Raw genomic sequence first — 13,557 nt, forward strand, 5'->3', positions numbered from 1 at the left:
TCTTGTCTTCAAAATATAATCCTTTGTGCAACATCCACACCTGAAAATAAACCTAGCCCATGTATGACCAAATTGTATTTTTATTTTCAGGCTTAGTCTTTATGTGTGCATACTCAGGGATCTATTCACTAAGCTGCCGAAGGCAGCCGAGTGAATGACCGACCTGAAGCGAAGTGAGCCGAACGCTGTTCGACTATTCACTTCAGACTGGTACGGCTGATTCCAGCCGTATATCGGCTGAAATCAGCCGTATATCGGGTGGCTTCGGCTGCCTTCGGGTCGGCCGAACATGCTCGGCATGTTCGGCCGACCCAAAGTGCATAAGGAGTTCGACTCAGCAGATCCGACATCAACGGCAGGCTACTCGCTGCTGTTCGGTCTATTCTTATAGATACCGAAAAGCAGTGAGTGAATAGCCGAGCTATAGCTGAGCGGCATTCGGCTTGGCTGTTCTGCTCAGTCCCACAGAGGGACCGAGCAGAACAGAAAAAAATAGCCCAGCTGTCAGAAGCAGGCTGTCGGCTGGCCAATATGCCTTTGGCTCGACTGAGCAGCTCGGTCCACTTCGGGAGCTGTACGGGCTATAGGGAATAGCCCGTACAGCAGCCCTTCGGTTATACTGAACCAAATGGGTGCTGGGGCCGAAGCTGGCCAAAGGATCAGCCGAAGCTATAGCTAGATCCTTTGGCTGCTTCGTGAATAGACCCCACAGTCTTTATGTGTGCTACTTTATGTGGTAGCAATTTTCATGTACCATTTGCCTGCACGTATTGCTCTATGAAGTACTTATCGTATTCTATAGTTTGCGTTCACCGAGTATAGGATTAGGTAGTCCCTACTTTATTGACATTTAACCCCTTCGTGACTGATGACGTACAGTGTACGTCGCCAGCATCGGGGCTGTTTAAACAGACTCCCGGTGACTTTTGCCGCCGGGACTCTGTTTAAACTTGTAGAGCCGACTGTCGGCTTTACAACAGAAGCGATCCTGGCGACTTACCTGTCGCCAGATAATAAGGAGTTGCGCTAATATTGTGCAACATAAAAATTTGCAACTACCACCATTTTATTCTATAGGGTCTTGGCATTCAGAAAATATATAATGTTGGGGGGGTTTTAAGTAATTTTCAGGCCTAAAATGTGGAATATAACATGGGTACAAAAAATGAAAAAAAGGCCTCAGTCATGAAGGGGTTAATATTGAAAATATTTAGAAGGCTACTTGCAGACAGACTAGATTTCATCACAACCCCTTTGATATCATCAGACAAAACAGGTTTTATTCAACCACACTGATAATATCAGATCAGTAACCAATATTATTTAAGATGTCAATATATATAACTGCAAAATACACAAGGCATTTATTAGTATTACATGAACCTATTTGAACATTCTATTTAAAAATCTGTCTTCAAAACATGATTTTTAAATGATTTCCAAGCTTTATACCATTCACATAAAACAAGAATCAGTCCTTTAGGCTAGAATTCAGACTTTTTCATCCTAGGTAGGGGAATCCTCCAAGGATGTCCCCTATTTCCAGTCCTCTTAGCACTCACCATGGAGCCCTTGGCTATTGCTTTAAAATATAATGTTAATAAGAAGAGCTGCCTTAAAGGGAATGCTGAACTTAAACTCAGTATATATGCAGATAATGTCTCATTGTTTCTGGTCTCACCCTATGATATCACTCTCTACCCTGAATTGTTCTATGGCTAGTCAAGCCTGGGGGTAAACTTGACTAGACTAAATCTATGGCAATGCCCAATAATCTTTCTCCCCTTTTTATGTAACACACTAAAAGCAAACTTTCAATTTATGTGGTTGTTACAAACTATCCCATATTCGGGAGTATTTGTAACTCCCACATTGCAATCTCTCTATCAAAGTAACTATCTTCTGATATCTTTTTAAATAAAAAAAATCTGCAACTTTAGTCCTTCTATTATATATCCTTTCTAGGTAGAGTTACAGCCATAAGATTGTCCATTCTCATAAAGCTATTATTTATTTTAGAGTCCCACCATTATACATCCCAAAATCTACCAAATACTGTCCTTACACAGAGATCAAGTTTAGTAAATAAAAAACGTATATATAACAAGCACCTATGTTATTAATTACCTCAACATTCAGACAACTTTGGTCTTCCAAACCTGTGGCTCTATTATCTTGAGGCTAGATTGGCCTAAACAGTGTAATGGCACACCTTCAGGCTTGATGTACCATGGATTCATTCAAATTTCCATCTATACTACTTTATCACCTTTTGGTGCTGTTATGGTTTGAATCAATACAATTTAAAGACCTCAACTCAAAGAACATGATCATAGCACAATCTCTTCACCTTTGGTGGATATATCAGAAAAAAAGCTTGACCTCTGCAGCCTCACTTCTGATATAGGAGATCCCTTCCAGAGCAGACTTGAGTTCCCATGGTGGATTTATGGCCCCCTGGCAACTTTGAAAGATCTCTAAAGTGATTAAGATTAAATTACACTCACACAACAACGAGAGATCCAAGAACCCAGTACACCAAAACTGCAACTTCCAGGCAATAGCAAACAGCCAAAATATTCATAAGGTTGAAGAACAACATGTCAAATGCATACCATAGATTTTTATAGTCTTTACAACCTAGTTTGAAGAGCCTTTACCAAAGAAACATAGATTGCTTAACATTAGCCTGAAAAGTCTTCCTCTCCCACAAAGAGCAGACACAAATACATGAAAAAAACTTTCTCTGATCACTGTCTACTAACAGTGATTAGCAGGTGGGAACCAGTGTTACCCAATTATGAGTGCTTTTACTGTGATCACAGCTGTATGAAAGCATTTACTATGACATAAACACCTCCGTGCCAGCAAATGAATGGCCATAAAAGCATGCACATGATTACATGGAGGTCCATGCAACTTACAATGTACCAGTATAAACCTATCTATGTGTGTACATCCACATGCAGTAATTAAAAGGGTTAACCTGCTTAAGGTTTGGACAAATGCTGATTGTCAAATTTTTTAGATAGAAATACATTATTTTTTACTTTTTTCTGTAATTTAGTTCATGAAACTACAAGCAATCTCTGACATACTTTGACATAAATAGCCTTGGAGCAAGCTAACCCAATCATTTTCTAATTGTGATGCCATACAAACTCTGTACATAGGTCATTATGGTGATTATTTTCAAAAAGTATGTCTTTGTTTATAAGCAAAAAAAAACAACTTTGTTTGACATGACAGTACCTGCAAAAAGATGCAATTTGTTTATGTGACACAAAATTGCATTCTTTCCAAAGACAAACATTTGCCTCACAGAATTAGCATGTGAGAAGGCTCCAGGCTGCTACTGTTTTGGCAGTGAGTCATATGCAGTGATCATTTTAATGAGAGACAAAGCACTAGAAACAAAAAAGAAAACAGGAGAAATACTATTCTAACAATGCTGCAAGTGTGTTTTTTTTCAACTGCATTAACTTTCACGCAGGAAAAGTCACACTAGCCTAAGGGTGGCATTAAAACTCTGAATCTGAATTGGAGCAAAATGAATTTTTTAAGCTACTAATCGGGTAGCAGTGGGTACATCTCATAAGCTACATTTTTCATTTGTATTATTCAAAAATGTTTTGAGTCCAGTTATTTAGGATGCAAGGAATATTAGAACGCTCCATTAAATGTCTGGCTTACTATCTTACATCTTTATCTTTAGCTCCACGGCAATAAAACAACGCTTTGTTACACACCACTGGAGAGCATAAACATGTTTTGAAATGCATACATGCATTATAAACATTTTGTGTGCACTGCATAAAATATTGTATTGAGTATACTAGAACTTAAAACATAAAATACTGTTAAAATGTATACATATATATACACACACACACACACATACACGGGTTGATTTACAAAAGGCAAATATACTGTTCACTTTGCAAGGGAATTTAGGGTAAGTTTCCCTTCGCTTGGTATATGTGGTGATATTTCATTTTGCAGAGAAAACCCAAATATGTGCAAGGAAAATGTAAAAAACAGCATTTTTGCTTGCGCATGATTGGATGATGGAAGTCAGCAGAACTTCACTTCATTCACTAAGCTAAGCGAAAGTTCCCCTGCAAAGTGCAAATTCCCTTGCAAAGTGAACAGCCTATGTGCCTTTAGTAAATCAACACCATGACATCTGTGTAAGCTACCGTGTTTCCCCGAAAATAAGACACTGTCTTATATTTTTTTTTCAACGAAAAAAGACACTAGGTCTTATTTTCGGGGGATGTCTTATATTTACCTGGCTGCAGCAGTCCGCTCTCTGCTGTGATGCCATCCACTTCGACCCCATTGGCTATGCCTTGCTGTGCCTGCTGGGAAATGTAGTCTTCAGCGGCAGGCGAGGCAGACAGGTGGGTGTGTGTGCGTGCGTGCGTGTGGGGGGGAGGGAGTGAGCTGCGGCCGGTCTTCACATGTAAAATTATATTATATGTGCCGCTACCCCGAAAGTAAGACCTAGCGGATCTCTGCAATATAAGACCTACCACCGAACTAGGTCTTATTTTCGGGGTAGGTCTTATATTACAGAAATCCCTGAAGATAGCGCTAGGTCTTATTTTCGGGGTAGGTATTACTTCCAGGGAAAAGCGGTATTACTTCAAAAGGCTATGTGCAATTATACTGGCTTTAGAAATCCAAAGTAGGGGCTTGATACTGCACAAATGACAATTGCAAGCACTGACAATGTCACCTATGAAATCATTGAAGAATAGCTAAAGAAATATAGTTAAGCAACTCTGGACCTTTACTTTAAAATGCTAAGACCCCATGGCATACCCTCAGTAAAAACAGCAATATTACCTATCATATAAACAAATACATATTCCCCAGAATTTTAGAGTCCTGTAAGTAAGAAATATCTAACAGCTAGCATGTTCAGAAGAACACGTAAGCCATGGTGGGTCTATAATACTCTTGTGACAGGTTCCGTTTTAAAGTTACAGCTGGGCCTACCCAAGGTGCCTGCTCTCTTTCTAAACCACAGTACTAAATTTTTTCAACACAAATTCAAAAAGTGTGTAAGAAAATCAGGTAAGAAACACAGCTACCATCTCACCATTATATATATTATTAATACAGCTGTGATGTTTTAAGCAGTTACACAAAAAAGCACCAAAAATAAAAAAAAAAGAGAATCTTACCATCTACACAGGCTGGCCTTGCTCTTGTTGTGCCGGCAATCTGTCCTTTTCTACATGCACAGCGAGCTGTTTGTCGGGCTATAGTCCTTCGAGGCTGACTGCTATCTCTGTCGTATGTAACAACCTCACACGTACCTGCAGCCAGTTGACCTGGAAAAAGAGGCAGCAACAGGTAGCAATGTCAGTGAATGCACTACAAGCAATCAATTATAGGTAAACAGAGTGAGACCCAATGCAGCAAAAGCCACTTCTCTACAAATGGGAAATAAGCTGGAGGATGTAATCAAACTGAGATGACATATAATTTTTCTCAGAGCTGGACATGTCAAAACCCAGCAAAGTGATGCTGTCAAGAAAATTGTTATTGGCCTACAGAAGGAGAGCTGGGTCAATCAGGTCAGAGTTACTTTGATGTAGTTGAGAACGCAAGTAAAGGGAGATATGTTTTTTTAAACTAAGGGTATATTGTTTCATTTAGCAAATAATAAAAGCTATTTGATATTTATATTTTATTAAAAAAATCTGCTAGTAGGAGATGCAGTTTATAAATAGATATGCCATTGACTGTAAGAATTATGCAAAAAGCTTTTGTTTTCTGCCCAGAATGTGTGCGTTAACATGCATTGCCTATACTTTCAAATGCTATTGTAAATGTGAATTATTATCTACCCAGGTGTGAAATTTATAAATTATGCAGTAGCTAATGAAGGTGAAAAACTGTTGTTAATGAGGCAACTGCTATTATTTATAACCTCTGCTGGAGACGTAATGCAATTGTTTTTTAAACTTTCTTCAGATACATGGAAGTTGTAACTGTGTAAGAGTTTAACGTTGCTTCCTCTGTTTAATGTAAACCTGTCACAAACCTGGGCAATTAAAACTGAGCATGAAAAATTGCATACATACAAGTTATCTAAAAATCACATGTAAAAACAATAGGCTGAACCACTGATATATACAAAAATAACTACCCAGCACAAAAATATGAGAGCTATCCCTGTAAGCAATGAGCCAACAAGCCTGTCATCTCCTTCTATATTAATATAAACCCTTATGACCTTTAGCAAAAATAAAATAGTTCACCCCACTCATAGCACAGGTAAATTGGCTGTAACATGTTCTTACATTGAAACCACAAAGGTTGTATTTGTAGGAAATGATAAATTAACTATTACAGCATTATAATCTGTAATAATTCCATATTTCTCTTGTACTGTCCCAATAAAATGTCGACCAATACTCCCAGGAAGCAAACCACTAATGCGATTTTCCAAAAACAAGAGGACTTGGCAAAGTAAGCTACAATATCATTGTGGATGTATTTTAATCATTTTTATTGGACTAGTAAATGGAAAGGGAGTGTCATTTTTTTCATTAAGTTTAATATTAAAAAGTGGTGTTTGTCATTTTAATTCTTTAAACTTTCAAGAGTTGGGTGAACTTGGTAGGGGACAGAGAAATTAAAATTTTGCTTATAATTATTACCTCATCCTTAGCAATAAATGCAGCAGGCTCTAATATATTGAGAGGGATGCTTCTTATTTAAGCATTACCTCAAATTCTGTACACACTCCTATTGATAAGAAAGGAGTCAAACAGCTGTCAGCTGTTACTATAAGGATACCAGTTTGTATTACTTGCATGCTGGGCTGGTATTGGTGTGGGGTCAATAAAATTTAAAAAAATCTATAATATGACAGGAGTAATTATGGACATTAATAATACTAGCTTTTCACCTATATGTGCCACAATAAAAAAATGTTTACATAGCATGGGAAAAAGGTCTTTGATTCATCAAATCATATTATCATACAGCATTGCTATGTTAATAACACTGGAAGGAAAAGGCATATGTTAACGCACTTTAGGGCAGCAGGCCCATGGTATTATTACCCACAGTTCCTTCAAAAGTCAAATCAAAAATAGACTTTTGTTGAGCCGGCTGGTGCTAAGAGGGTCATCCACAGCTCAAAGTTTAGTCAATTCAGCAAGAACTGGCCAAACTTCAAGTAGCATATGGCCAGATGTATTGCTAAGTTATGAATTATGTGAATTATTGTAAGAGCAGAAAATTAAATGATTTAAAAGAATGACACAACCTCCTCCACCTTTGCCAGAGATGGCCTTAAAATGTATGTAAAGCAAGAAAGAAAACATTTTGGCCTCTAGTTTTAGATTGGGGAAGGAGTCTGGCTTGTACAGCTATCTGAGGCCCCATTAGATGGATTTACCCTCACTTCCTGCCCTGGTGACAAGAGTTGCACTAGACAAAAAGTGATAGTAAACCTGAAAGAAGGACAAACACTGAAATATGCATATGAGAAGGTTTTTTTTCCTTTCCCCTACTCTACTAAAGAAAAGCATTTTTTTTCTTCTTTCTATCCCATCCCCACTCCATCCAAAACTAATACATTAGACATACACTTTAATGACAGATCATTTAAAAATAATGCTTGTAAAGTTGTCAAATGTTTTGATTAATTTAACTATAACATTCCATTGTTCAAAAATAGTTTTATGCATTGTGCTTTGTACCAGAACTAAAAGCTAATAATAACTACGAACTGGCAACTGTTAGGTTACGCTTTTTATGTTTTTGCAAATGCCACACAGAGATGTCAGCTTGGCATAATGTCAAAACTGAGAATCCGCAGCTTCTCATATATTCTGTAATGGAAAAAAATAAACAACAGCATCAGAAAGGAAACAAAGATACAAAATTAAATATGAGCTAGAATCACTCATATATTATGATGTATGCTTTTTAGATTGAAACCAATCAAAGAAAATGATATACGCTACACTAACACTTCCATTACAGCTGAGAGCATCCCGGTCCTGGATGTGAAGTATATGTGAGTTTCAGCACTTGTCACTGAAAGTTTGGAACCAGCTTTTAAGTAGGTCATAAAATAAAGCTGCATCTATTTTACATGTCATTATCTTTGTTGTTGTGCCTTTCAGTTAAGAATTTTCACCAGCATTTGTGAAGCTGTTAAACTGCAAATTAAACATTAAAGTGTTATATGATCATGTACTTGAACTATTCAAGTGCCAGAGCATCATGCAAAGGTACCTTTAATATTCATAAGCTGAGAATTCTATTTAAGATGCTGCCTCAATGCATTTTATTCTGCCTTAATTTCATTTGTTTACTATTTAAAAAAGTGTATTGTATGCACATGAGATAAAATAGCCCTGTAAATAGGTAAACATATTGAACAATGTGTTCACTTTGGTATAACTTTCTTCTACATTGATATAACACATTAATGTTTAATCGGTAAGGCAAAAGGCAAACTCCAAATCAAAGTTAGCCCTAGCCAACAATCAAAACTATTTTTTTTTTCAGTAGATATGTTGTTGGAGCCAAGAGCTCAGCGTGGCACTTTTGGCACCAAAAACAATTAAAGATGTGACAATACTGTGCTGATATCTGTCAAGACAATGGTACTGAACTAGATCTGTATATATAGATATATATAGTCCTGAATAAGTAGTGATCTAATCTATTTGTGTGAAATGATATTCTTGACAATGGTCCAAAGTAAAAAAAAAAAAAGACATCCAGATATTTGAGAGTAAACTAAGGTGATCAACAAGCACTTACTAACAAAACTCACTTCATAAAAAAAAAGCCTGCTGGCTAAAAAAGAAAACATTTTGTCCATATCTTGCACATACAGGATGCTATACACACCTGTACATTTCAAATAAACTGACTGCAACACAACCAGATAAAGAGGTCATTCACTGCATGATCTATGCATATTATATAGACCAATCATAATATACAATTACAATGCACCAGTAAGAAATAGCACCAGGCACTAAAAACCACCTATAATAGTGAATTACATCATATAATAATCAGAAATTGTGCTGCACATAAAACAACGTAATCTAAATTTCTTCCAAAATGCTTCTAGAGCATATACACACCTAAAACAATATATAATCATCCACCAAAACAATAAGTCCTTTGCTCCACTCTCCACCTGATAGCTCCACCCTACACGTTACGTCACTTCCTGACTTTTTCTGGGGCTTTGCCGAGCCCCAGACAAAGTCAGGAAGTGACCTAATGCCTAGGGCAGAGCTATTAGGTGCACAGTGAAGCGAAGGACACAGCTATATGGTCTGACCGCTCATCCAGCTGGATCACAATATTGGGCAGCGGAAGGGAGAATCCGGGACCGATTAGTACTGATGACTGTGCGTGTAGATGTTTTTTCACATGTGCGTAGTTTTTAATAAAGCATTTCATGGATTTCAATGGTTTTACACTAGGAGTTGTATACATTTCTATCTGTGAACATCTGCGATCATCTGATCTCTGCACTGTAATACTGTGGAAGGGAAGGAAGAAACAAACACTGGTGATTGACTTGGTGAATCTCTGAGCAATTAATTACCGATCTGGAGGTGAGTGCCTTTTCATAAGAGAGCACACAGTGGTGTCAAGTGGAGGCTAAGGAAGATTTAAAGACACAACACAGAGAGACTTTGTTTTTTACTATTAAGCACTTTATTATAAGTGTGTGGACTATACTCCAGCAAGAACACTTACAGCACTTCAAGGTATTATCACTCATATATATTGCATATATTGTTTAAGAGCACGTTAAGTGAAGTGGATGATTATGCATTGTTTTTACGTGTGTGTATATGCACTAGAAACACTTTGGAGGATAATTAGATTAAGTTATTTTATGTGCAGCACAATTTCTGATTATTATATAATCTATACATATGTCTGATAAAAAAAAGCAAGATAAAAATGACAAAATACACAACTGTGGCTTACAGCATACTTAGCGGTAAAGTTCACAGACTAGACATGTAAATAGCATGTGTTTGCATAACAGTAGTTACCTCTTTTTGCCCTGCTTCATTCAACTGTTTTGCTAGTTCATTTATTTATATTTAACCAATCACATTTAGGGCCACTCAATAAATAAAGGGTTTTATGCTATAGGTCTAAATGATAGGTTCACAGACAGTGGTATGCATACCTCAGTGGTAATGCTGATGATAAAGAAGAACACGTTTTAAAGTTCTCAAGTTTGAGTGAGGTAAGTGAAAATATGTACACTACAATTATCTCCAAATCCCTAATGGTAGAGACCATGTGTAAAAATCTGAGATCCAGCACACTTCCTAATGCAATTCAATGCAGCATGCCTATTGTCAGTAAAATTCCCATAGGTTTGTTTGGGGCTGACAGCTAATTCCAATAGGTTTCAGAGTGGCATGCAAGGAACATAAGCATGTCACCTACTAAATTTTACACATTAAGATCTCCAGATTTATTGGAACAGAACTATTGTAAGTGTATTTACACTTACCTCATATATACTTTCTAATCTAGAAACCTTTAAATTTAATGGAATTGCTTTTAAACTACACATACCATAGCAGTAAACAATCTGAGCAAATTAAGCAGAATAAAAAAAGAATACAGCACTTTTGATTTTTATACAGCACTTTATTTTAAAACATTGCAGATTATTACATGGCTATAGTGGGTAGATAATTGATATAAGGTTACCCGCACTAGGAGGTATTTAGTAAATATTAGCTTTTATAAAGGGGAAAGTGCCTAAATAAATTTGAGAAACAGTACCCTAAATGACCCCTCCTCCTCGGCACATTTCAGAATGTGTTTATGGCAGAAGTGCAGCTGCAACCCCTCCTGTCAAGGCGACCGCTCAGAAACTTGCTTACCACAACACTTAAATTGTATTTAAAAAGTTTTTACAGTTTGATCTTAAGTCTCACTGACTAAACAAAAAACAATGGGAGGGACTTATAGTTTTAGAATATGTTATGCTGCCTGGACAGAGGAGGTGATGAAGTAACAGGGAGTACAGACCACCGAATTGGATTTCAAGGTTTCAAATGTCAATAACAAGCCCTACTGGATAACTAATGTATTTTCTAGCTACAACATCATTCAGTTAATAATATACATTTGACAAAATGTCAGTTTCGATATTTTTGTGTAGTTTATGAGCAATGGCAAAAAGATTACATTCTATTATAAGCTACTTGAGTTAAGTTTATTTATGCTTAATGCACTCACATTTTGATTGGTATCTATCATAGGATTATGTTCTGATGAAAGATAATAGAATGACTGCCTTACATGGAAAGAAACATTTCTCAATTCGATAAAAAAATAATAATAATCATATGACAAGTCAGCATACACATAGCTTCTTATTAGCTTCAGAAGAGTGCACTGAATTTAATATTTAAATTGTATACTGTATAATTAGACATACTATGCTTTATTTCACATTTCTGTGTCAGTACAAGAAACAATAGCTACATTTTAAAAAGATATATTGATGTGATGAACACATTTACAATATTTATTGCGTAGGCATTATTTGGTAATAAGTCTTCCAAGTATTTGCTATCTACGCATAAAACATCCCATATTCATCTATATTTATGCATGAAATGTTCACAGAGGGAAGCAACTGGAGTCTCTTCTCATTTTAGACAATCATTTAGCATTGAAAGCAGTGCTACATATAGGACATATATTTATATATATTAATGTAGGTCACCTCATTCTATTACATGCTCACTGAAGAATTTCTTATGCAAATGCTAATAGACAAAATTGCCCACCAAACTAAATCCATATATTATCCCAACAATTTTACCAAATATATGCTTGATACTCATATCACATTTTTTTTCTACTAGTCCTCATTTGAATGTCCCCACTTCCACTAGAAATTGCTTGCCATATTGATTTGTCTCTTTGTTTGTTTTTTTAGAAATGTTTACAGGAAGCTGATACATTCTATCACTGATGTGCTGTAGTGTCTGTCCTATGAAATTATGATTCTGTTTTAATAAGTAGATGCAAGTTTATTTTTTTTACTATGTCTGTCTTTCTCAAGCAATGCAAAAAAAAAGATATACTCCCATATTTTTGTATGCTTTTAAGCATTTAACCACAACCATCAAATGTCCTATTTTTAAAATTAACTCTATCATTTTTTATTTTAGGTTAACTTATAGAATAAGAATACTTTGAGAAAACTAGGCAGCAAATTACCCACCTCTCCTCCCTAGGCAATAAAAAAAAATAAAAAAAATAAATAGCAATATTGAAGGTTCTTGCTGAGATATACCACCCATAACTAGGTTTTGTTTACAACCTTTGCTAGAACAGTCCTGTACACTATTGCACATGTGCGACAACACTACAATAGAACTGAATAAGATGCCCATCTCCCGCTCAATCATTCTTATTGAGAATACACCTTGCTTTATACATAGATCTTATTTCTTGGTATTTAATTGCAAAGTATTATAGCATTCTGTACATCATGTTATACTAAAATGGTCAATACTGTATTGCAAAGGCCTTTAGGTGGAAATAAATTGGTTAAAGGAGATGTATTTGTTACTTAAAGGGTAAGTTCACCTTTTCATAAAATGTGAAAAAATGTACTTACTCATATCACCCCCCACCTCCCCGATCCCTGCTGTTCTTACTTTTGTGACACTGAGCAATAAGAAGCACTTCTTACCTCCGGGACCTGGTCCCCAGCTCAGAAGTGATATACTGTAATTTATTGCTGATATTTCCCCTCAATTCAAATTATGTAAATGTTACATCTGTAGCATGACCACAGAGTTTATAATTATCATTTATATGCATCGGCTCAACTGAGCAGAGGTGAAAGACGAAACTGGCCGGATTGCGTGAGATGACGGCTGGCTCCGACCACTTGCACAGGCAAATCAGCATCCCTGGTTACCAGATAACCAGGGACACTGATCGCCAGATAGTCCAACTCTCCTGGCCGCCCGGGAGAGAGTTACTTTCTGCCGGAAAGTTTTACTCTGCTCGATCGAGCAGAGTAAACCTTCCCTGTTCTGTTGTCTTTTTTTTTTCTTCTGACATCAGAGCCGTTGGCTGCAATCAGAACAAAAAAAAAATAAGCATAGGAATGCATAGCTACATTCCTATTGGCTATTGGCTATTTCAATTTGCAATAGCCAATAGCAAACTAGTTATTGCACCCGCCCACTGCTGCTGTCAATCAGCAGAGGGGACCTGCAGTTCTCCATCAGGCCCCGTCCCTTACACCTTTCTATTCAGTTGACCTGGATAAAGAACTCCTTATATATTAACCTGTAACAATTAAACCTGTTCTTCAGGGGAAAAAAATACTCCCCCTTCCTACTCCACCCAGCCATAGCTGATCTAGGAGTTTTTTTTAGTAAAAATATCTACCTAAAAGCAAGACATGAATAGATAAAATTGCAGTTACATGACCAGTAGACTCTCAGATTTTATCTCTTCTGGTCTGTAGTGTAGGAGGGTCATTTGTGT

At 36.7% G+C, this 13,557-nt stretch overlaps 1 protein-coding gene across 1 annotated transcript in view; it reads right to left on the bottom strand.

Moving 5' to 3' along the window:
• Positions 1–13,557, bottom strand: part of FAM19A5 (family with sequence similarity 19 member A5, C-C motif chemokine like) — a 349,274-nt gene that overhangs the window by 143,968 nt on the left and 191,749 nt on the right. The window contains exon 2 of the mRNA XM_018553894.1: positions 5,193–5,342. Within this exon, the coding sequence (XP_018409396.1) occupies positions 5,193–5,342 (150 nt within the window). The remainder of the gene's footprint in view (positions 1–5,192; positions 5,343–13,557) is intronic.

The sequence above is a fragment of the Nanorana parkeri genome, unplaced genomic scaffold, assembly GCF_000935625.1.
Source record: "Nanorana parkeri isolate BGI_ZX_2015 unplaced genomic scaffold, ASM93562v1 scaffold133, whole genome shotgun sequence".
Classification (NCBI taxonomy): domain Eukaryota; kingdom Metazoa; phylum Chordata; class Amphibia; order Anura; family Dicroglossidae; genus Nanorana; species Nanorana parkeri.